At 47.4% G+C, this 25,619-nt stretch overlaps 1 protein-coding gene across 5 annotated transcripts in view; it reads right to left on the reverse strand.

Moving 5' to 3' along the window:
• The window catches only part of dpysl4 (dihydropyrimidinase like 4), a 37,482-nt gene that overhangs the window by 9,925 nt on the left and 1,938 nt on the right, over positions 1–25,619 (reverse strand). For all 5 annotated transcript variants that reach the window (XM_090217755.1, XM_090217754.1, XM_090217756.1 and 2 more), the window contains exons 2-9: positions 20,144–20,232; positions 19,035–19,219; positions 15,062–15,226; positions 13,147–13,208; positions 6,536–6,616; positions 6,288–6,356; positions 3,008–3,128; positions 2,675–2,831 (exon numbers count right to left, since the gene is read on the reverse strand). In XM_090217755.1, the coding sequence (XP_090073881.1) occupies positions 2,675–2,831; positions 3,008–3,128; positions 6,288–6,356; positions 6,536–6,616; positions 13,147–13,208; positions 15,062–15,226; positions 19,035–19,219; positions 20,144–20,232 (929 nt within the window). The remainder of the gene's footprint in view (positions 1–2,674; positions 2,832–3,007; positions 3,129–6,287; positions 6,357–6,535; positions 6,617–13,146; positions 13,209–15,061; positions 15,227–19,034; positions 19,220–20,143; positions 20,233–25,619) is intronic.

Genomic DNA, 25,619 nt, shown 5'->3' on the forward strand with positions numbered 1-25,619 from the left:
GGATGACTAAGAGAACAACACAGTGAGTCACCATCAGGGATGACTAAGAGAACAACAGTGAGTCACCATCAGGGATGACTAAGAGAACAACAGTGAGTCACCATCAGGGATGACTAAGAGAACAACAGTGAGTCACCATCAGGGATGACTAAGAGAACAACAGTGAGTCACCATCAGGGATGACTAAGAGAACAGCACAGTGAGTCACCATCAGGGATGACTAAGAGAACAGCACAGTGAGTCACCATCAGGGATGACTAAGAGAACAGCACAGTGAGTCACCATCAGGGATGACTAAGAGAACAGCACAGTGAGTCACCATCAGGGATGACTAAGAGAACAGCACAGTGAGTCACCATCAGGGATGACTAAGAGAACAGCACAGTGAGTCACCATCAGGGATGACTAAGAGAACAGCACAGTGAGTCACCATCAGGGATGACTAAGAGAACAACACAGTGAGTCATCATCAGGGATGACTAAGAGAACAACACAGTGAGCCACTATCAGGGATGACTAAGAGGACAACAGTGAGTCACCATCAGGGATGACTAAGAGAACAACAGTGAGTCACCATCAGGGATGACTTAGAGAACAACACAGTGTGTCATCATAAGGAATGACTAAGAGAACAACACAGTGAGTCACCATAAGGGATGACTAAGAGAACAACACAGTGAGTCATCATCGGGGATGACTAAGAGGACAACAGTGAGTCACCATCAGGGATGACTAAGAGAACAACACAGTGAGTCACCATCAGGGATGACTAAGAGGACAACAGTGAGTCACCATCAGGGATGACTTAGAGAACAACACAGTGTGTCATCATAAGGAATGACTAAGAGAACAACACAGTGAGTCACCATAAGGGATGACTAAGAGAACAACACAGTGAGTCATCATCAGGGATGACTAAGAGGACAACAGTGAGTCACCATCAGGGATGACTAAGAGAACAACAGTGAGTCACCATCAGGGATGACTTAGAGAACAACACAGTGTGTCATCATAAGGAATGACTAAGAGAACAACACAGTGAGTCACCATAAGGGATGACTAAGAGAACAACACAGTGAGTCATCATCAGGGATGACTAAGAGGACAACAGTGAGTCACCATCAGGGATGACTAAGAGAACAACACAGTGAGTCACCATCAGGGATGACTAAGAGGACAACAGTGAGTCACCATCAGGGATGACTAAGAGAACAACAGTGAGTCACCATCAGGGATGACTTAGAGAACAACACAGTGTGTCATCATAAGGAATGACTAAGAGAACAACACAGTGAGTCACCATAAGGGATGACTAAGAGAACAACACAGTGAGTCATCATCAGGGATGACTAAGAGGACAACAGTGAGTCATCATCAGGGATGACTAAGAGGACAACAGTGAGTCACCATCAGGGATGACTAAGAGAACAACACAGTGAGTCACCATCAGGGATGACTAAGAGGACAACAGTGAGTCATCATCAGGGATGACTAAGAGAACAACACAGTGAGTCACCATCAGGGATGACTAAGAGAACAACACAGTGAGTCACCATCAGGGATGACTAAGAGGACAACAGTGAGTCACCATCAGGGATGACTAAGAGAACAACAGTGAGTCACCATCAGGGATGACTAAGAGAACAACAGTGAGTCACCATCAGGGATGACTAAGAGAACAACAGTGAGTCACCATCAGGGATGACTAAGAGAACAGCACAGTGAGTCACCATCAGGGATGACTAAGAGAACAGCACAGTGAGTCACCATCAGGGATGACTAAGAGAACAGCACAGTGAGTCACCATCAGGGATGACTAAGAGAACAGCACAGTGAGTCACCATCAGGGATGACTAAGAGAACAACACAGTGAGTCACCATCAGGGATGACTAAGATAACAACACAGTGAGTCACCATAAGGGATGACTAAGAGAACAGCACAGTGAGTCATCATCAGGGATGACTAAGAGAAGAGCACAGTGAGTCACCATCAGGGATGACTAAGAGAACAGCACAGTGAGTCACCATCAGGGATGACTAAGAGAACAGCACAGTGAGTCACCATCAGGGATGACTAAGAGAACAGCACAGTGAGTCACCATCAGGGATGACTAAGAGAACAGCACAGTGAGTCACCATCAGGGATGACTAAGAGAACAGCACAGTGAGTCACCATCAGGGATGACTAAGAGAACAGAAGCTGTAATCTGTTTTCTGGTTGCTTTAGGGTGATTGTACTTTTTCTTCGTTGAACAATGTCCGTGAGAGCTTTCAAGGGTGTCCGTGAGAGCTTTCAAGGGTGTCCGTGAGAGCTTTGAAGGGTGTCCGTGAGAGCTTTCAAGGGTGTCCGTGAGAGCTTTGAAGGGTGTCCGTGAGAGCTTTCAAGGGTGTCCGTGAGAGCTTCCAACAGTGTCCGTGAGAGCTTCCAACGGTGTCCGTGAGAGCTTCGAAGTATGTGCTAGATGCAGACAAAGTAATTCAGATAGAATTCAGAAACGTTCTGTCTTCATTCTAGTTTCTGTGTCTCTATGGCTGCGTTCACACAGGCAGCCCAATTCTGATCTTTTGCAAAACAAAATTGTATTTTTTGACCAATCAAATCAGATCTTTTGTCAATAAATGGGAAAGATCAGAATGGGGCTGCCTGTGTAAACGCAGCGTATGTGTTCTCACCAGGAAAGCAGGGAGTTGAGGTAGTCGGGGGTGCTGGGGTCTGGGCTGAGGGGCGGGGACATGACGAACGCTGCTGCCTTAGCCCAGTTCTTACTCCAATAGTGTGATCCGTCTGTCCCAAGGCTGGCTGTGATTGGCTCGCCATAAACCACCATGCCTGAAAATCATCCAATGAAAAAAGACGAGGCATTTGTACAAGAAATATCAGCTTTTTCAGACATTTTTTGCCAGGTCAACAACAAATGTGTTTAGCCATCAAAGTTAACAAAGAATGTATGATACAGAAATTATTTCCAAATAAAGTTGTTATTGAATCGCTAAACCCAGTCTCACCCTTCTTTCTGGCCTTGGCGATGACATCAGCAGCCGACTTGCTCATCACCTTGGTGATGTAGAGAGGACAGTTGGCCTGCTTGGCGATGGTGATGGCCCGGTACACTGCCTCTGTCTCCACCTAGTGGTCACAAATTAAAAAACCTTACTGTAACATCTCAACCAACATTTATTTTTTGTTTAACTCGGCAAGTCAGTTAAAGAACAAATTCTTATTTACAATGACGGAATAGGAACAGTGGGTTAACTGCCTTGTCAGCAGTTAATGTTTACCTTGTCAGCTCGGGGATTCAATATAGCAACCTTTCGGTTACTGGCCCAACGCTCTAACCACTAGGCTACCTGCTCTAACCACTAGGCTACCTGCTCTAACCACTAGGCTACCTGCAATAACCACTAGGCTACCTGGCTCTAACCACTAGGCTACCTGCTCTAACCACTAGGATACCTGGCTCTAACCACTAGGCTACCTGCTCTAACCACTAGGCTACCTGCTCTAACTACTAGGCTACCTGCTCTAACCACTAGGCTACCTGCAGCCACAAATCACGGTTTCTACTAGGTACAACAGCCACAAAGTCAAAATTGGCAATATCATCATTTTAAACATGTATTTTAAGTTCGGTTTAGGCATAAGGTTTGCAGTGTGGTTCAGGTTACACACCAAAAGTGTCCATAGGAGAACACTTTTTGATTCCAGGTAGAACTATTTTGGGTTCCATGTAAAAACCCTCTGTAGAAAGGGTTCTACATGGAAACGAAAAGGGTTCTACCTGGAACCAAAAATAGTTATACGGCTGTAGAACCCTTTTAGGTTCTAGATAACACTTTTTTTTCTAAGATTGTAGGCTTAGGTTTAAAATCAGATTTGAAGAAGAGAAATGGGAGAAATAGGTTTATGACTTTGTGGCTGTGGTAACTAGTGACGACCACAAATCACTTGAGTAACACTACGACTCCCGAGTGGCGCAGTGGTTTAAGGCACTTCTCAATTTACATCGACAACATAGCTCAGGCAGTAGGAAGCTCTCTCATCCATTTATATGCAGATGATACAGTCTTATACTGTTAAATGCTCTACAACAAAACGTTGTTAGTGTCCAACAAGCTTTCTCTGCCCTTAACCTTGTTCTGAACACCTCCAAAACAAAGGTCATGTGATTTGGTAAGAAGAATGCCCCTCTACCCACTGGTGTTATTACTACCTCTGAGGGTTTAGAGCTTGAGGTAGTCACCTCATACAAGTAGTTGGGAGTATGGCTAGACGGTACACTGTCCTTCTCTCAGCACATATCAAAGCTGCTGGCTAAAGTTAAATCTAAACTTTGTTTCCTCTATCGTAAAATGCTCCTCTTTCACCCCAGCTGCCAAACTAACCCTGATTCAGATGACCATCCTACCCATGCTAGATTATAGAGACAGAATTTATAGATCGGCAGGTAAGGGTGCTCTTGAGCAGCTAGATGTTCTTTACCATTCGGCCATCAGATTTGCCACCAATGCTCCTTATAGGACACATCACTGCACTCTATACTCCTCTGTAAACTGGTCATCTCTGTATACCTGTCGCAAGACCCACTGGTTGATGCTTATTTATAAAACCCTCTTAGGCCTCACTCCCCCCTATCTGAGATATCTACTGCAGTCCTCATCCTCCACATTCAACACCCGTTCTGCCTGTCACATTCTGTTAAAAGTCCCCAAAGCACAAACATCCCTGGGTCGCTCCTCTTTTCAGTTCGCTGCAGCCAGCGACTGGAACAAAACACTCAAACTGGACAGTTTTATCTCAATCTCTTCATTCAAAGACTCAATCAATGACACTCTTACTGACAGCTGTGTCTGCTTTGCAACATGTATTGTCTCTACCTTCTTGCCCTTTGTGCTGTTGTCTGTGCCCAATAATGTTTGTACCATGTTTTGTGGTGCTACCATGTTGTGTTGCTACCATGCTGTGTTGTCATGTGTTGCTGCCATGTTGTGTTGCTACCATGTTGTTGTCATGTTGTGTTGCTACCATGCAGTGTTGTCATGTGTTGCTGCCATGTTGTGTTGCTACCATGTTGTTGTCATGTTGTGTTGCTACCATGCTGTGTTGTCATGTGTTGCTGCCATGTTGTGCTGCTACCATGTTGTTGTCATGTTGTGTTGCTACCATGCTGTGTTGTCATGTGTTGCTGCCATGTTGTTGTCATGTTGTGTTGCCACCATGCTGTGTTGTCATGTGTTGCTGCCATGTTGTTGTCATGTTGTGTTGCCACCATGCTGTGTTGTCATGTGTTGCTGCCATGTTGTTGTCATGTTGTGTTGCCACCATGCTGTGTTGTCATGTGTTGCTGCCTTGCTATGTGTTGTTGTCTTAGGTCTCTCTTTATGTGGTGTTGTGTTGCTACCATGTTGTTGTCATGTTGTGTAGCTACCATGCTGTGTTGTCATGTGTTGCTGCCATGTTGTTGTCATGTTGTGTTGCCACCATGCTGTGTTGTCATGTGTTGCTGCCATGTTGTTGTCATGTTGTGTTGCCACCATGCTGTGTTGTCATGTGTTTCTGCCATGTTGTTGTCATGTTGTGTTGCCACCATGCTGTGTTGTCATGTGTTGCTGCCATGTTGTGTTGCTGCCATGTTGTTGTCATGTTGTGTTGCTACCATGTTGTGTTGTCATGTGTTGCTGCCTTGCTATGTGTTGTTGTCTTAGGTCTCTCTTTATGTAGTGTTGTGTTGTCTCTCTTCTAGTGATGTGTGTTTTGTTCTATATTTATATTGTATTTATTTATTTTTAATCCCAGCCCCCGTCTCTGCAGGAGGCCTTTTGCCTTTTGGGAGGCCGTCATTGTTAATAAGAATGTTTTTAACTGACTTGCCAGTTAAATAAATATTTAAAAAAATGTTAAAAGAGGACTGGCCACTCCGATCCTGGTTCCTCTCTAGGTTTCTTCCTAGGTTCCTTCCTTTCTAGAGAGATTTTCCTAGCCACTGTTCTTCTACATTGACATTGCTTGCTCTTTGGGGTTTGAGCACTTTGTGACTACAGCTGATGTAAAAAGGGTTTTAATAAAATACATTTGATTGATTGATTGAGATTACAATATTCAGTCTCATTTCCATTATTATTGAGAGTGGAAAATTCATCCACAAGGTATTTTCAACAAGAAATGGCATGTCTAGTCTCCCGGTTTCAAACCACTCTGTCACTAGCAGTAACACTGGCTCATAACAAGATACTGTAGTGTGATCATGTAAATGAGGCTATTGTTTACACAGAGACAGGAAGTCCCTACCTCCTCTGGGTGACACAGCACATGTCCCTCAGGCCCAGTGATCCCCAGCTCCAGTAGTCGCTTCTGCTCCTATTTAGATAGAAGGGGAAAGACGGAAACTACACTTCACATGGTGCAATCAAAGACAGCAGTTTATTCTGCTCCTATATAGATAGAAATATGTCAACTGAAGATGACCTTTGCCCAGGAGAGATCTGCCCAGTCACTGTCAAAGGCCAGTCTTTCAAGTCAACAGTACAGTAGCCTACCTCGTCAATGATGTCTCCGTTCTCAGCGTGAACCTGCGCGATGGCCCCCAGGTCTCTAATGATACCAAACATCTCATACATCTGGCATGGGAAAGAGATAAAAACAAGGAGAGTGGGGGGGGGGGTTCATCAAAATGCAGAGGACCGTGCTCCACACTCTCATGCTCTAAAAGCCTTCTCTTGTTTGGTATCTATTGTTGCCATTGTCCTGGCTGGAAGAAGGTTCAATGAATGTGGAGGTGTGACGACCCTCCCACTCTGTCTGCCGTATTCTCGCTTTGTTCTTGTTTCCTTATTAGGATGCCGGTGGGCGGAGTTGGGAGGGTCGTCAGCTTCATGGGAAACACCTGGGCCAGGTGTGTCCCAGGATAAATAGACCTCTTCCACATTCATGGTGGGAGACTCTCTCCATGCAGACACCTTTGTAGATCGTGTTGTGGTTCTTGGTGGCCTTTCGTTTGTTTGCTTTGGCACCTTTCAACACCCTGCATTATCACATTCATGCATGCATAACACTCACTTACACTACTGATTACTGATTACACACACCATTGTATATTTTCCTTAGTTGTTTTAGTTAATAAATACATATTTTGTTACTCCTTATCTCCACGTTGTCTCCCTTTGTTACGGGCTTTGAGCCGGTTCGTGACAGAGGTGCAGCGTGAGGTAATACAGTAGAGGGAGTGCTGCTCAGCGTGAGGTAATACAGTAGGGGGAGTGCTGAGGTAATACAGTAGAGGGAGTGATGCTCAGCGTGAGGTAATACAGTAGGGGGCAGTGCTGCTCAGCGTGAGGTAATACAGTAGGGGGAGTGCTGAGGTAATACAGTAGGGGGAGTGCTGCTCAGCGTGAGGTAATACAGTAGGGGGAGTGCTGCTCAGCGTGAGGTAATACAGTAGGGGGAGTGCTGCTCAGCGTGAGGTAATACAGTAGGGGGAGTGAGGTAATACAGTAGGGGTGGTGAGGTAATACAGTAGGGGGAGTGCTGCTCAGCGTGAGGTAATACAGTAGGGGGAGTACTGAGGTAATACAGTAGAGGGAGTGCTGCTCAGCGTGAGATAATACAGTAGGGGGCAGTGCTGCTCAGCGTGAGGTAATACAGTAGGGGGAGTGCTGAGGTAATACAGTAGGGGGAGTGCTGCTCAGCGTGAGGTAATACAGTAGGGGGCAGTGCTGCTCAGCGTGAGGTAATACAGTAGGGGGAGTGCTGAGGTAATACAGTAGGGGGAGTGCTGCTCAGCGTGAGGTAATACAGTAGGGGGCAGTGCTGCTCAGCGTGAGGTAATACAGTAGGGGGAGTGCTGAGGTAATACAGTAGGGGGAGTGCTGCTCAGCGTGAGGTAATACAGTAGGGGGAGTGCTGCTCAGCGTGAGGTAATACAGTAGGGGGAGTGCTGCTCAGCGTGAGGTAATACAGTAGGGGGAGTGCTGCTCAGCGTGAGGTAATACAGTAGGGGGAGTGCTGAGGTAATACAGTAGGGGGAGTGCTGCTCAGCGTGAGGTAATACAGTAGGGGGAGTGCTGCTCAGCGTGAGGTAATACAGTAGGGGGAGTGCTGAGGTAATACAGTAGGGGGAGTTCTGCTCAGCGTGAGGTAATACAGTAGGGGGAGTGCTGCTCAGCGTGAGGTAATACAGTAGGGGGAGTGCTGCTCAGCGTGAGGTAATACAGTAGGGGGAGTGCTGCTCAGCATGAGGTAATACAGTAGGGGGAAGTGATGCTCAGCGTGAGGTAATACAGTAGGGGGAGTGATGCTCAGAGTGAGGTAATACAGTAGGGGGAGTGCTGCTCAGCGTGAGGTAATACAGTAGGGGGAGTGCTGAGGTAATACAGTAGGGGGAGTGCTGCTCAGCGTGAGGTAATACAGTAGGGGGAGTGATGCTCAGCGTGAGGTAATACAGTAGGGGGAGTGCTGCTCAGCGTGAGGTAATACAGTAGGGGGAGTGCTGAGGTAATACAGTAGGGGGAGTGCTGCTCAGCATGAGGTAATACAGTAGGGGGAAGTGATGCTCAGCGTGAGGTAATACAGTAGGGGGAGTGCTGCTCAGCGTGAGATAATACAGTAGGGGGAGTGCTGCTCAGCGTGAGGTAATACAGTAGGGGGAGTGCTGCTCAGCGTGAGGTAATACAGTAGGGGGAGTGCTGCTCAGCGTGAGGTAATACAGTAGGGGGAGTGCTGCTCAGCGTTAGGTAATACAATAGGGGGAGTGATGCTCAGCGTGAGGTAATACAGTAGGGGGAAGTGCTGCTCAGCGTGAGGTAATACAGTAGGGGTGGTGAGGTAATACAGTAGAGGTGGTGAGGTAATACAGTAGGGGTGGTGAGGTAATACAGTAGGGGTGGTGAGGTAATACAGTAGGGGTGGTGAGGTAATACAGTAGGGGTGGTGAGGTAATACAGTAGGGGGGAGTGCTGCTCAGCGTGAGGTAATACAGTAGGGGTGGTGAGGTAATACAGTAGGGGGAGTGCTGCTCAGTGTGAGGTAATACAGTAGGCGTGGTGAGGTAATACAGTAGGGGTGGTGAGGTAATACAGTTTTCCTTAGGGGGGGGGGGGGGGTCATCAAAATGCAGAGGACCGTGCTCCACATTCTCATGCTCTAAATGCCTTCTCTTGTTTGGTATCTATTGTTGCCATTGTCCTGGCTGGAAGAAGGTTCAATGAATGTGGAGGTGTGACGACCCTCCCACTCTGTCTGCCGTATTCTCGCTTTGTTCTTGTTTCCTTATTAGGATGCCGGTGGGCGGAGTTGGGAGGGTCGTCAGCTACATGGGAAACACCTGGGCCAGGTGTCTCCCAGGATAAATAGACCTCTTCCACATTCATGCTGGGAGACTCTCTCCATGCAGACACCTTTGTAGATCGTGTTGTGGTTCTTGGTGGCCTTTTGTTTGTTTGCTTTGGCACCTTTCAACACCCTGCATTATCACATTCATGCATGCATAACACTCACTTACACTACTGATTACTGATTACACACACCATTGTATATTTTCCTTAGTTGCTTTAGTTAATAAATACATATTTTGTTACTCCTTATCTCCACGTTGTCTCCCTTTGTTACGGGCTTTGAGCCGGTTCGTGACAGAGGTGCAGCGTGAGGTAATACAGTAGAGGGAGTGCTGCTCAGCGTGAGGTAATACAGTAGGGGCAGTGCTGCTCAGCGTGAGGTAATACAGTAGGGGGAGTGCTGCTCAGCGTGAGGTAATACAGTAGGGGGAGTGCTGCTCAGCATGAGGTAATACAGTAGGGGGCAGTGCTGCTCAGCGTGAGGTAATACAGTAGGGGGAGTGCTGAGGTAATACAGTAGGGGGAGTGCTGCTCAGCGTGAGGTAATACAGTAGGGGGCAGTGCTGCTCAGCGTGAGGTAATACAGTAGGGGGAGTGATGCTCAGCGTGAGGTAATACAGTAGGGGGAGTGCTGCTCAGCGTGAGGTAATACAGTAGGGAGAGTGCTGCTCAGCGTGAGGTAATACAGTAGGGGGAGTGCTGCTCAGCGTGAGGTAATACAGTAGGGGGAGTGCTGCTCAGCATGAGGTAATACAGTAGGGGGAGTGCTGCTCAGCGTGAGGTAATACAGTAGGGGGAGTGCTGCTCAGCATGAGGTAATACAGTAGGGGGAGTGATGCTCAGCGTGAGGTAATACAGTAGGGGGAGTGCTGCTCAGCGTGAGGTAATACAGTAGGGGGAGTGAGGTAATACAGTAGGGGTGGTGAGGTAATACAGTAGGGGGAGTGCTGCTCAGCGTGAGGTAATACAGTAGGGGGAGTACTGAGGTAATACAGTAGGGGTGGTGAGGTAATACAGTAGGGGTGGTGAGGTAATACAGTAGGGGGAGTGCTGCTCAGCGTGAGGTAATACAGTAGGGGGAGTGCTGCTCAGCGTGAGGTAATACAGTAGGGGGAGTGCTGGTCAGCGTGAGGTAATACAGTAGGGGGAGTGCTGCTCAGCGTGAGGTAATACAGTAGGGGGAGTGAGGTAATACAGTAGGGGTGGTGAGGTAATACAGTAGGGGGAGTGCTGCTCAGCGTGAGGTAATACAGTAGGGGGAGTACTGAGGTAATACAGTAGGGGGAGTGCTGCTCAGCGTGAGGTAATACAGTAGGGGGAGTGCTGCTCAGCATGGGGTAATACAGTAGGGGGGAGTGCTGTTCAGCGTTAGGTAATACAGTAGAGGGAGTGCTGCTCAGCGTGAGGTAATACAGTAGGGGGCAGTGCTGCTCAGCGTGAGGTAATACAGTAGGGGGAGTGCTGAGGTAATACAGTAGGGGGAGTGCTGCTCAGCGTGAGGTAATACAGTAGGGGGAGTGCTGCTCAGCGTGAGGTAATACAGTAGGGGGAGTGCTGCTCAGCGTGAGGTAATACAGTAGGGGGAGTGCTGCTCAGCGTGAGGTAATACAGTAGGTGGAGTGCTGAGGTAATACAGTAGGGGGAGTGCTGCTCAGCGTGAGGTAATACAGTAGGGGGAGTGCTGCTCAGCGTGAGGTAATACAGTAGGGGGAGTGCTGCTCAGCGTGAGGTAATACAGTAGAGGTAGTGATGCTCAGCGTGAGGTAATACAGTAGGGGGAGTGCTGAGGTAATACAGTAGAGGGAGTGATGCTCAGCGTGAGGTAATACAGTAGGGGGAGTGCTGCTCAGCGTGAGGTAATACAGTAGGGGGGGTGCTGAGGTAATACAGTAGGGAGAGTGCTGCTCAGCGTGAGGTAATACAGTAGGGGGGGTGCTGAGGTAATACAGTAGGGAGAGTGCTGCTCAGCGTGAGGTAATACAGTAGGGGGAGTGCTGAGGTAATACAGTAGGGGGAGTGCTGCTCAGCGTGAGGTAATACAATAGGGGGAGTGCTGCTCAGCGTGAGGTAATACAGTAGGGGGAGTGCTATTCAGCGTGAGGTAATACAGTAGGGGGAGTGCTGAGGTAATACAGTAGGGGGAGTGCTGCTCAGCGTGAGGTAATACAGTAGGGGGAGTGCTGCTCAGCGTGAGGTAATACAGTAAGAGGAGTGCTGCTCAGCGTGAGGTAATACAGTAGGGGGAGTGCTGCTCAGCGTGAGGTAATACAGTAGGGGGAGTGCTGCTCAGCGTGAGGTAATACAGTAGGGGGAGTGCTGCTCAGCGTGAGGTAATAAAGTAGGGGGAGTGCTGCTCAGCGTGAGGTAATACAGTAGGGGGAGTGCTGCTCAGCGTGAGGTAATACAGTAGGGGGAGTGCTGCTCAGCGTGAGGTAATACAGTAGGGGGAGTGCTGCTCAGCGTGAGGTAATACAGTAGGGGGAGTGCTGCTCAGCGTGAGGTAATACAGTAGGGGGAGTGCTGCTCAGTGTGAGGTAATACAGTAGGCGTGGTGAGGTAATACAGTAGGGGTGGTGAGGTAATACAGTAGGGGTGGTGAGGTAATACAGTAGGGGTGGTGAGGTAATACAGTAGGGGTGGTGAGGTAATACAGTAGGGGGAGTGAGGTAATACAGTAGGCGTGGTGAGGTAATACAGTAGGGGGAGTGAGGTAATACAGTAGGGGGAGTGAGGTAATACAGTAGGCGTGGTGAGGTAATACAGTAGGGGTGGTGAGGTAATACAGTAGGGGTGGTGAGGTAATACAGTAGGGGTGGTGAGGTAATACAGTAGGGGTGGTGAGGTAATACAGTAGGGGTGGTGAGGTAATACAGTAGGGGGAGTGAGGTAATACAGTAGGCGTGGTGAGGTAATACAGTAGGGGTGGTGAGGTAATACAGTAGGGGTGGTGAGGTAATACAGTAGGGGTGGTGAGGTAATACAGTAGGGGTGGTGAGGTAATACAGTAGGGGGAGTGAGGTAATACAGTAGGGGTGGTGAGGTAATACAGTAGGGGTGGTGAGGTAATACAGTCGGGGTGGTGAGGTAATACAGTAGGGGTGGTGAGGTAATACAGTAGGGGGAGTGAGGTAATACAGTAGGGGTGGTGAGGTAATACAGTAGGCGTGGTGAGGTAATACAGTAGGCGTGGTGAGGTAATACAGTAGGGGTGGTGAGGTAATACAGTAGGGGGAGTGAGGTAATACAGTAGGCGTGGTGAGGTAATACAGTAGGGGTGGTGAGGTAATACAGTAGGGGTGGTGAGGTAATACAGTAGGGGTGGTGAGGTAATACAGTAGGGGTGGTGAGGTAATACAGTAGGGGTGGTGAGGTAATACAGTAGGGGGAGTGAGGTAATACAGTAGGCGTGGTGAGGTAATACAGTAGGGGTGGTGAGGTAATACAGTAGGGGTGGTGAGGTAATACAGTAGGCGTGGTGAGGTAATACAGTAGGGGTGGTGAGGTAATACAGTAGGGGTGGTGAGGTAATACAGTAGGGGTGGTGAGGTAATACAGTAGGGGTGGTGAGGTAATACAGTAGGGGTGGTGAGGTAATACAGTAGGGGTGGTGAGGTAATACAGTAGGGGTGGTGAGGTAATACAGTAGGGGGAGTGCTGATCAAATGGAATGTTTTACTCAAGAGAACGTCCTCAGAAAATACACTTGGAGCGTGAGAGTACGGAGTACGGTAGTACGCATATTGAGAAACACCCAAGATTATTATTTACATTACATTTTAGAGACGTCTGAATAAATTGTTTGAAGAAATAAAACTCACCTGACTATCTGAGCTCTGGAATTTGTCCTTGTAAGCCATGAAGATCAAGAAGGAATTGACTCCTGGATAAATTCAAACAAAACACATTTCAAACCATTTCAAGGAATTGAATTTCTCTTATTTGAAAATCACAAGCATGTGCAGATGTGTCTATATGTCTGTGCGCTCCTGTGTGTGCATATGGTTGTGTGGTTGTGTGTGTGTGTGGTTGTGTGGTTGTATGTGTGAGTGAGTGAGTGGTTTTGTGTGTGTGTGTGAGTGCATGAGTGAGTGTAGTTCAGCTGGGTGAGAGAGAGTTGGTGGGCTGACTGGCTGTCTGTGTGGATTAGTGAGTGTGCCTGTGTGGATTGGTGAGTGTAGTTCAGCTGGATGAGAGAGAGTTGGTGGGCTGGCTGGCTGTCTGTGTGGATTAGTGAGTGTGTCTGTGTGGATTGGTGAGTGTAGTTCAGCTGGGTGAGAGAGAGTTGGTCGGCTGCCTAGCTGTCTGTGTGGATTAGTGAGTGTGTCTGTGTGGATTAGTGAGTGTAGTTCAGCTGGGTGAGAGAGAGTTGGTGGGCTGGCTGGCTGTCTGTGTGGATTAGTGAGTGTGTCTGTGTGGATTGGTGAGTGTAGTTCAGCTGGGTGAGAGAGAGTTGGTCGGCTGCCTAGCTGTCTGTGTGGATTAGTGAGTGTGTCTGTGTGGATTAGTGAGTGTAGTTCAGCTAGGTGAGAGAGAGTTGGTGGGCTGACTGGCTGTCTGTGTGGATTAGTGAGTGTAGTTCAGCTGGGTGAGAGAGAGTTGGTGGGCTGTCTGGCTGTCTGTGTGGATTAGTGAGTGTGGACATCATCTCATGTACAGTATGTGTCTCTAGTGTTGTGTTGTCACCTGCAGTAATCGTCTAGCTGCAAGGACACAGGTGTATATGTGTGTGTGTTTGTGTGTGTTTGTGTGTGTGTGTGTGTGTGTGTGTGTGTGTGTGTATGTGTGTTCCATGGACATGAGGGAGGCTTGGTAGAGCCTAACAGCGTATCAGACACATTACCACAACACCATTAACAACACAGTATCAGACACATTACCACAACACCATTAACAACACAGTATCAGACACATTAACACAACACCATTAACAACACAGTATCAGACACATTACCACAACACCATTAACAACACAGTATCAGATACATTACCACAACACCACTAACAACACAGTATCAGACACATTAACACAACACCACTAACAACACAGTATCAGACACATTACCACAACACCATTAACAACACAGTATCAGACACATTACCACAACACCATTAACAACACAGTATCAGATACATTACCATTAACAACACAGTATCAGACACATTACCACAACACCATTAACAACACAGTATCAGATACATTACCACAACACCACTAACAACACAGTATCAGACACATTAACACAACACCACTAACAACACAGTATCAGACACATTACCACAACACCATTAACAACACAGTATCAGACACATTACCACAACACCATTAACAACACAGTATCAGATACATTACCACAACACCACTAACAACACAGTATCAGACACATTACCACAACACCATTAACAACACAGTATCAGACACATTACCACAACACCATTAACAACACAGTATCAGACACATTACCACAACACCATTAAAAGCTGGACCTGACCCCTTTCAAAGTTATTTTTACACAAGCTAATATCATCTTAGATGCTCATCTAGTAGTTATATGGTAGGGAAACGATTTAAGAGTCATATTGGGTGGTTTTGTGTCAGACAGATTGAGATTTGAAGACAGAAACAGGTACTATCTACACAGGTAGATCCAGAACATCAGGTACTATCTACACAGGTAGATCCAGAACATCAGGTACTATCTACACAGGTAGATCCAGAACATCCTGAAACAATACCTTTATTCTTCACCAGACTCTCCATCTCTTCAAAGAGTCCGTCGTGCCAGCGGGTGATGTCCATGTGGAGGGAGTAATCACAGCAGGACCCCCTGTCTGCTATGTCCTTCCACTGGTCGTAGGCCCCCAGGAGGCTGGCACCAGGCTCGGGGACCACATGGTCAACTATAGGACAGGAGAGAAGAAGAGGACCAGGTCAACTATAGGACAGGAGAGAACAAGAGGACCAGGTCAACTATAGGACAGGAGAGAAGAAGAGGACCAGGTCAACTAGAGGACAGGAGAGAAGAAGAAGACCAGGTCAACTAGAGGACAGGAGAGAAGAAGAAGAGGACCAGGTCAACTATAGGAAAGGAGAGAAGAAGAAGACCAGGTCAACTAGAGGACAGGAGAGAAGAAGAAGACCAGGTCAACTATAGGACAGGAGAGAAGAAGAGGACCAGGTCAACTATAGGACAGGAGAGAACAAGAGGACCAGGTCAACTATAGGACAGGAGAGAAGAAGAGGACCAGGTCAACTATAGGACAGGAGAGAAGAAGAGGACCAGGTCAACTATAGGACAGGAGAGAAGAAGAGGAGGACAGGGTCAACTATAGGACATGAGAGAAGAAGAAGAGGACCAGGTCAACTATAGGACAGGAGAGAAGAAGAGGACCAGGTCAACTATAGGACAGGAGAGAAGAAGAGGGGGACAGGGTCAACTGTAAGACAGGAGAGAAGAAGAAGACCAGGTCAACTAGAGGACAGGAGAGAAGAAGAAGAGGACCAGGTCAACTATAGGAAAGGAGAGAAGAAGAAGACCAGGTCAACTAGAGGACAGGAGAGAAGAAGAAGACCAGGTCAACTAGAGGACAGGAGAGAAGAAGAAGACCAGGTCAACTATAGGACAGGAGAGAAGAAGAGGAGGACCAGGTCAACTATAGGACAGGAGAGAAGAAGAGGACCAGGTCAACTATAGGACAGGAGAGAAGAAGAGGAGGACATGGTCAACTATAGGACAGGAGAGAAGAAGAGGAGGACCAGGTCAACTATAGGACAGGAGAGAAGAAGAGGAGGACAGGGTCAACTATAGGACAGGAGAGAAGAAGAGGAGGACAGGGTCAACTATAGGACAGGAGAGAAGAAGAGGAGGACAGGGTCAACTATGGGACTGACAGGAGAGAGAGGAAACCACACACTGAGCAGAGAACTTCAACTCAGTTTCTTTCATTCAAGATCGATGATGATTCACGAATAACGTAGACGACGCAAAGTCACAGCAGTATCCATTAAAAACATCAGGCTGATATTTCCTCCAATGTTCCATCCCTAAAAACACAGCTCACATAACAGCCGTATGGGGTCTGTGCTGCTGTTTACACAGATCCAATAGGAGCAGGGGGACGGTTTGAGGGTAAAGAGTTCAGAGTAAAGTCTCTCTGACAGGCTGGGATAGCGTGACCCGGTTTCAGATGATCTAACTGCAGCACTCAGACATGCTCTCCTCCAGCTCTCCTCTGCCCCCCCCCCCCCCCAGCCTGTCTCACTCGCTGCCACAAAGGAACACAAATTGTCTCCCTCTGATCTGACCCAGAGGCAGCTGCCCTACCCCTCCCTCTCCCTATACCACCTCCATCCCTCTCCCTGTTCCACCTCCCTCCCTCTCCCTATACCACCTCCATCCCTCTCCCTGTTCCACCTCCCTCCATCCCTCTCCCTGTTCCACCTCCCTCCCTCTCCCTATACCACCTCCATCCCTCTCCCTGTTCCACCTCCCTTCATCCCTCTCCCTATACCACCCCTCTTTCCCTGTTCCACCTCCCTCCATCCCTCTCCCTGTTCCACCTCCCCCCTCTCCCTAAACCACCTCTCTCTCCCTGTACCACCCCCTCCTCCCTCCCTTTCCCTGTATAATACAGTGGGGGAAAAAAGTATTTAGTCAGCCACCAATTATGCAAGTTCTCCCACTTAAAAAGACGAGAGAGGCCTGTAATTATCATCATAGATACACTTCAACTATGACAGACAAAATGAGATGACAAAATAAAAATCCAGAAAATCACATTGTAGGATTCTTAATGAATTTATTTGCAAATTATGGTGGAAAATAAGTATTTGGTCACCTACAAACAAGCAAGATTTCTGGCTCTCACAGACCTGTAACTTCTTCTTTAAGAGGCTCCTCTGTACTCCACTCGTTACCTGTATTAATGGCACCTGATTGAACTTGTTATCAGTATAAAAGACACCTGTCCACAACCTCAAACAGTCACACTCCAAACTCCACTATGGCCAAGACCAAAGAGCTGTCAAAGGACACCAGAAACAAAATTGTAGACCTGCACCAGGCTGTGAAGACTGAATCTGCAATAGGCAAGCAGCTTGGTTTGAGGAAATCAACTGTGGGAGCAATCTCCCTCGATCTGGGGCTCCACGCAAGATTTCACCCCGTGGGGTCAAAATGATCACAAGAACGGTGAGCAAAAATCCCAGAACCACACGGGGGGACCTAGTGAATGACCTGCAGAGAGCTGGGACCAAAGTAACAAAGCCTACCATCAGTAACACACTACGCCGCCAGGGACTCAAATCCTGCAGTGCCAGACATGTCCCCCTGCTTAAGCCAGTACATGACCAGGCCCGTCTGAAGTTTGCTAGAGAGCATTTGGATGATCCAGAAGAAGATTGGGAGAATGTCATATGGTCAGATAAAACCAAAATATAACTTTTTGGTAAAAACTCATCTCGTCGTGTTTGGAGGACAAAGAATGCTGAGTTGCATTCAAAGAACACCATACCTACTGTGAAGCATGGGGGTGGAAACATCATGCTTTGGGGCTGTTTTTTTTTCAAAGGGTCCAGGACGACTGATCCGTGTAAAGGAAAGAATGAATGGGGCCATGTATCTTGTATTTTCTTTGTACTATCTTTTACCAGATCTATTGTGTTATATTTTCCCACATTTCCTTCACATTTTCACAAACTTCAAGTGTTTCCTTTCAAATGGTACCAAGAATATACATATCCTTGCTTCAGGGCCTGAACTACAGGCAGTTAGATTTGGGTATGTCAAATACCCAGATCCTTAAGAGGTTTTAAGGTTAGGGTTAGATAGGGTTAGTTAGGGTTAGATAGGGTTAGTTGAGGTTAGAGTTAGTTAGGGTTAGATAGGGTTAGTTAAGGTTAGGGTTAGATAGGGTTAGTTAGGGTTAGATAGGGTTAGTTGAGGTTAGAGTTAGTTAGGGTTAGATAGGGTTAGTTAAGGTTAGAGTTAGTTAGGGTTAGATAGGGTTAGTTAAGGTTAGAGTTAGTTAGGGTTAGATAGGGTTAGTTGAGGTTTGGGTTAGTTAAGGTTAGAGTTAGTCAGGGTTAGTTAGGGTTAGATAGGGTTAGTTGAGGTTTGGGTTAGTTAAGGTTAGAGTTAGTTAGGGTTAGTTAGGGTTAGATAGGGTTAGTTAGGGTTAGATAGGGTTAGATAGGGTTAGTTGAGGTTAGGGTTAGTTAGGGTTAGATAGGGTTAGTTGAGGTTTGGGTTAGTTAAGGTTAGAGTTAGTTAGGGTTAGTTAGGGTTAGATAGGGTTAGTTGAGGTTTGGGTTAGTTAAGGTTAGAGTTAGTCAGGGTTAGTTAGGGTTAGATAGGGTTAGTTGAGGTTTGGGTTAGTTAAGGTTAGAGTTAGTTAAGGTTAGTTAGGGTTAGATAGGGTTAGTTGAGGTTTGGGTTAGTTAAGGTTAGAGTTAGTCAGGGTTAGTTAGGGTTAGATAGGGTTAGTTGAGGTTTGGGTTAGTTAAGGTTAGAGTTAGTTAGGGTTAGATAGGGTTAGATAGGGTTAGTTGAGGTTTGGGTTAGTTAAGGTTAGAGTTAGTTAGGGTTAGATAGGGTTAGTTAGGGTTAGTTAGGGTTAATTAAGGTTAAGGTTAGTTAGGGTTAGTTAAGGTTAGGGTTAGTTAGGGTTAGTTAGGGTTAGGGTCAGCAGGATAATAGAGGAACCCTACTGATCATGGTGGTGCCCCCTGCCAGGGCAGCCTTGGTCCCGTGGTAGAAGTCATCTGAAGGGCTCATTCCCAGCTGGGAGGTCTGGAGGCTGGTGTTCACATCGATGCCACCGGGGATCACGATGTGTCCGTAGGCATCAACCGTCTTCACCCCTCCTGGAACTAAAAGGTTCTCACCAATCTGCCTGGTGAGGAGGACACAGACCATGATGCAGGACAATGGTCACATTTTAACAGCAACAACAGTTTGTGTGTCTGTCTCCCTCCTCTGTCTGCCTGTCTGTCTGTGTCTATATGTCTGTCTGCCTCTCTGTCTGCATGGCTGTCTTTCTGTGTCTGTCTGCCTCTCTGTCTGCCTCGCTGTCTGCCTGTGTCTATATGTCCATCTGCCTCTCTGTCTGCATCTCTGTCTGCCTGCCTGTCTGTCTGCCTGCTTGTGTCTATATGTCTGTCTGCCTCTCCATCTACCTCTCTGTCTGTCTGTCTCTTTGTCTCTCTGTCTGCCTGTGTCGTTATGTCTGTCTGCCTCTCCGTCTGCCTGTATCTATATGTCTGTCTGCCTCTCTGTCTGCCTGTCTGTCTGTCTGTCTGCCTGTGTCTATATGTCTGTCTGCCTCTGTGTCTCTGTCTGTGTCTTTGTCTGTATGTATGTGTGTCAATCTGTCTGTGTGTGTGTCTGTGTGTGTGTGTGTGTGTGTCTGTGTGTTAACAGTAACATCTTACTTGATGAAGCCATCCTCCACATAGACGTCTCTCTCTGTGTGTGTGTGTGTGTGTGTGTGTGTGTGTGTGTGTGTGTGTATCTGTGTGTGTGTGTGTATCTGTGTGTGTGTGTGTGTGTGTGTGTATCTGTGTGTGTGTGTGTGTGTGTGTGTGTGTGTGTGTGTGTGTGTGTGTGTGTGTGTGTGTGTGTGTGTGTGTGTGTGTGTGTGTGTGTGTGTGTGTGTGTGTGTGTGTGTGTGTGTGTGTGTGTGTGTGTGTGTGTGTGTGTGTGTTAACAGTAACTTCTTACTTGATGATGCCATCCTCCACATAGACGTCTGTATGTGTGTATCTGTGTGTGTGTGTGTGTGTGTGTGTATCTGTGTGTGTTAACAGTAACTTCTTACTTGATGGTGCCATCCTCCACATAGATGTCTGCGTAGAACGACTGGTCGTCATTAACAATCTTTCCTCCTTTGATAATGAGGCGATCAGTCTGGAGACACAGGAACCATCAACAGCAGTGAGGAACACAAATACACATTTACATGTTAGTGATTCAACACACACTCGTATCCAGAGGAACTTACAGGTAGTACCATCACCTTAAGGTAGCTTGGGGAGACAACCACATGTCTCAGTCATATAAAGACAAGTGTACTAAAGCAGCTATCAGTAGGGGCGGTGCTGCTATCAGTAGGGGCAGTGCAGCTATCAGTAGGGGCAGTGCTGCTATCAGTAGGGGCAGTGCAGCTATCAGTAGGGGCAGTGCTGCTATCAGTAGGGGCAGTGCAGCTATCAGTAGGGGCAGTGCTGCTATCAGTAGGGGCAGTGCAGCTATCAGTAGGGGAGGTGCTGCTATCAGTAGGGGCGGTGCTGCTATCAGTAGGGGAGGTGCTGCTATCAGTAGGGGAGGTGCTGCTATCAGTAGGGGAGGTGCTGCTATCAGTAGGGGAGGTGCTGCTAAGACCAGACAAGTGTACTAAAGCAGCTATCAGTAGGGACAGTGCTGCTATCAGTAGGGGCGGTGCTGCTATCAGTAGGGGAGGTGCTGCTATCAGTAGGGGAGGTGCTGCTAAGACCAGACAAGTGTACTAAAGCAGCTATCAGTAGGGGCAGTGCTGCTATCAGTAGGGGCAGTGCTGCTAAGACCAAACAAGTATACTAAAGCAGCTATCAGTAGGGGAGGTGCTGCTATCAGTAGGGGCAGTGCAGCTATCAGTAGGGGCGGTGCTGCTAAGACCAGACAAGTGTACTAAAGCAGCTATCAGTAGGGGCAGTGCAGCTATCAGTAGGGTCAGTGCAGCTATCAGTAGGGGCAGAGCAGTTATCAGTAGGGGCAGTGCAGCTATCAGTAGGGGCAGTGCTGCTATCAGTAGGGGAGGTGCAGCTATCAGTAGGGGCGGTGCTGCTAAGACCAGACAAGTGTACTAAAGCAGCTATCAGTAGGGGAGGTGCTGCTATCAGTAGGGGCAGTGCAGCTATCAGTAGGGGCAGAGCAGCTATCAGTAGGGGCAGTGCAGCTATTAGTAGGGGCGGTGCTGCTAAGACCAGACAAGTGTACTAAAGCAGCTATCAGTAGGGGCAGTGCAGCTATCAGTAGGGGCAGTGCAGCTATCAGTAGGGGCAGTGCAGCTATCAGTAGGGGAGGTGCAGCTATCAGTAGAGGCGGTGCTGCTAAGACCAGACAAGTGTACTAAAGCAGCTATCAGTAGGGGAGGTGTTGCTATCAGTAGGGGCAGTGCAGCTATCAGTAGGGGCAGAGCAGCTATCAGTAGGGGCAGTGCAGCTATTAGTAGGGGCGGTGCTGCTAAGACCAGACAAGTGTACTAAAGCAGCTATCAGTAGGGGCAGTGCAGCTATCAGTAGGGGCAGTGCAGCTATCAGTAGGGGCAGTGCAGCTATCAGTAGGGGCAGTGCTGCTATCAGTAGGGGCAGTGCTGCTATCAGTAGGGGCAGTGCTGCTATCAGTAGGGGAGGTGCAGCTATCAGTAGGGGCGGTGCTGCTAAGACCAGACAAGTGTACTAAAGCAGCTATCAGTAGGGGCAGTGCAGCTATCAGTAGGGGCAGTGCAGCTATCAGTAGGGGCAGTGCAGCTATCAGTAGGGGCAGTGCAGCTATCAGTAGGGGCAGTGCTGCTATCAGTAGGGGCAGTGCAGCTATCAGTAGGGGAGGTGCTGCTATCAGTAGGGGCAGTGCTGCTATCAGTAGGGGAGATGCTGCTATCAGTAGGGGCAGTGCAGCTATCAGTAGGGGAGGTGCTGCTATCAGTAGGGGCAGTGCAGCTATCAGTAGGGGAGGTGCTGCTATCAGTAGGGGTGGTGCTGCTATCAGTAGGGGAGGTGCTGCTATCAGTAGGGGCAGTGCAGCAATCAGTAGGGGCAGTGCTGCTATCAGTAGGGGCAGTGCAGCTATCAGTAGGGGCAGTGCTGCTATCAGTAGGGGAGGTGCTGCTATCAGTAGGGGCAGTGCTGCCAAGACCAGACAAGTGTACTAAAGCAGCTATCAGTAGGGGCAGTGCAGCTATCAGTAGGGGAGGTGCAGCTATCAGTAGAGGCGGTGCTGCTAAGACCAGACAAGTGTACTAAAGCAGCTATCAGTAGGGGAGGTGCTGCTATCAGTAGGGGCAGTGCAGCTATCAGTAGGGGCAGAGCAGCTATCAGTAGGGGCAGTGCAGCTATTAGTAGGGGCGGTGCTGCTAAGACCAGACAAGTGTACTAAAGCAGCTATCAGTAGGGGCAGTGCAGCTATCAGTAGGGGCAGTGCAGCTATCAGTAGGGGCAGTGCAGCTATCAGTAGGGGCAGTGCTGCTATCAGTAGGGGCAGTGCTGCTATCAGTAGGGGCAGTGCTGCTATCAGTAGGGGAGGTGCAGCTATCAGTAGGGGCGGTGCTGCTAAGACCAGACAAGTGTACTAAAGCAGCTATCAGTAGGGGCAGTGCAGCTATCAGTAGGGGCAGTGCAGCTATCAGTAGGGGCGGTGCTGCTAAGACCAGACAAGTGTTTGTTGAACTAAGGCCAGGGGGTTTAAACATCAACATGAGAGGAGAAGTGGAAATGATAATGAATGTCTTCTAATCATAAACATCTCTAATTATTACAGTGTGTGTGTGTGTGTGTGTGTGTGTGTGTGTGTGTGTGTCTCTCTGTGTGCGTGCGTGCGTGCGTGTGTGTGTGTGTGTGTGTCTCTCTCTGTGTGCGTGCGTGCGTGCTTGCGCGTGTGTGTGTGTGTGTGTGTGTGTGTGTTTGTGTGTGTGTGTGTGTGTGTGTGTGTCTCGCTGTGTGTGCGTGTATGCATGCGTGCATGCGTGTGTGTGTGTGTGTGTTTGTTTATATGGAGGGTTGAATGAGTCCAGGAGAGAAATGCTGCCCAGCATAAAGTGTAAAGTGCATTCAGTAACATCCAAAGGGATTTAGCATCAACGTGATTCAGGGTTCTCTGTGTTTCACTGTCCACATATCAAATAATGCTTTTCTCTCTGTGCTAATAGTACAGAAATGTACAATGTTAACAATGAGGTTCTCAGTGAGTTTAGATGGAGAGAGACCCTGTTAACAAAGACAGACAGACAGACAGACAGACAGACAGACAGACAGACAGACAGACAGACAGACAGACAGACAGACAGACAGACAGACAGACAGACAGACAGACAGACAGACAGACAGACAGACAGACAGACAGACAGACAGACAGACAGACAGACAGACAGACAGACAGACAGACAGACAGACAGACAGACAGACAGACAGACAGACAGACAGACAGACAGACAGACAGACAGACAGACAGACAGACAGACAGACAGACAGACAGGAGGTTCTCAGTGAGTTTAGGGGCAGAGAGACCCTGTTGGGAAAGACAACAGTGAAGGCATAATGTAAAGTGACAGATCCACAGAGAGCCAGGACACCAGAGGGACACCAGAGGGCTACACTCTAGGACTTCACAGTTTAGGTTCAGAGTTACTGCTGCTACTGGTTGACAAAAAAACATTGCACTCTAAAAAATATCTGGGATTAAAAACAACCCCAATTTGGGTAACTATTGGACAGAACACACATTGGGTTATTATGACTCAGCCAGTTGGGTCACAAAAACCCCATTATTTTTCTTTAAGAAGAACCAGGTTGGGTTGTTGATGCAGGGTTACTGAGCTGTGATCCATCGGGTCAGATCAGAACACTGGGAGAGTAAATGTCATTCCAGTCCATCTGTTCTGTTGTCTTGTCAACACGTGTTAATGTTGAGCACTGACACTTCTGGGGCTTTAATAAGGCTTACACAAGAGTATGAGGTCCTTATAGCGCCTATGGCTTGTTACAGATTTGTTAACATATTTAAATAATAACATAATTAAATTTATAATAAAATATGTAATAGGCAAAAATATTGAAGGATAATTTAAATTTGCAGTGTACAAACTCAACATGACAAATAAGAATGACATTTACTCTTACGGGTGGCCAAAAATAACTCTGAAAACCATGCCCCCCTAAATAGGCAAATGCCTTTGGATTATCTAAACATGGGTTAATTTAACCATCGAATGGGTTTTTATTGTCATGCTATTTTCAGGAAGTATAGCCTATTGGGGGCGTGGCTTTCAGATAGGTCTTGTTGACCATTCCGAAAGAGTAAATGTCATTCCTGTTCATCATGTTATGTTTTGTACACTGCTAATTAAAAATGTCCTTCAATATTTTTTGAACATTGCATATTTTAATATACAGGTAATAACATGATTATTTAAATATTATAACGAAGTGGTAACTATCCCAACATTGGGATTTGCATATGCACCTGTGGCACTCATTTTGTGTAAGTCTCGTTAAACTTCAAAAGTGTCTGTGCTTAACTTAAATACATGTCGACAAGACAACAGAACAGATGATCGGAATGACATTTACTCTCACGGGTGGCCTAAAATAACTATCTGAAAGCCACGCCCCCTACTAATCCATACCTCCAGTCTTCTGATCTGACCCAATGGGTCATAGCTCAATAACCCAACTAAGTGCTCAACTGGCTGGGTCAAAAATAATACCATGTGTATTCTGTCCGGTTTTTACCCTGTGTTGTTTTTAACGCAGATTGTTTTTTTTTAGAATGTGACTGGTAGACAGACTGATGGATGGACAGACGGACAGACAGACACATGGGCGTACGGGCAGACAGGCCTACATGCAGACAGGCAGGCAGGTAGAGACACAGAACGACAGGCAGATAGACAGACACGGCCCCAGAAGAACATACAGTAAGCTACCATCAGTGCCTCCCATACAGAAAGAGTGTAACCGGGGAACAGTTATCATTTCTCTCACACGGGTCTTTTGGTTACAGTTAGGAATTATGGCAGTCTTAATCTCTGTATTGATTTTAGTCATGTAGCCTTTTTAATGGCTTCATATTCAACTGCTGCTCGTCAAAAATGGAGCGAATAATTCCAAAGGAGGAGAATGTGGGTCATGCTGGTTAAAGGAGCGGCCCTGTACTGTGTAGGCTTTGCATCAGCCAGACCACTGTGTCAAATTGCCCGGAAGAAAATAGGATTCCGTGTGGCTTCACTAACTACGCCCTGTCTCTGTTGCTATAGCGTACACACAACTGTGTGCTCCCTTCCTCCGCATGGATGCATCTGTCCCGTTTTAACGACAATGGGAAACCTTTAGCAGGAGACATAGAGGCTCTCGGAGTCTCAGACAAGACCGTTTCGGCTGCAAGATGTCCATGGTTTGATGGTTAACGATATAGGCTGTCGTGGTCACTTAGAAATGCATCTCTGAGACGTTTGAGATCTTTGTTGAGTCTTTTCAATGGAAAACATTTATTGGACGATATTATATGCAATTCAAATGTATTATTTGGCCGGATTCTGCATG

Source organism: Oncorhynchus mykiss, chromosome 23 (genome assembly GCF_057628025.1).
Source record: "Oncorhynchus mykiss isolate SJ-2025 chromosome 23, ASM5762802v1, whole genome shotgun sequence".
Lineage (NCBI taxonomy): Eukaryota > Metazoa > Chordata > Actinopteri > Salmoniformes > Salmonidae > Oncorhynchus > Oncorhynchus mykiss.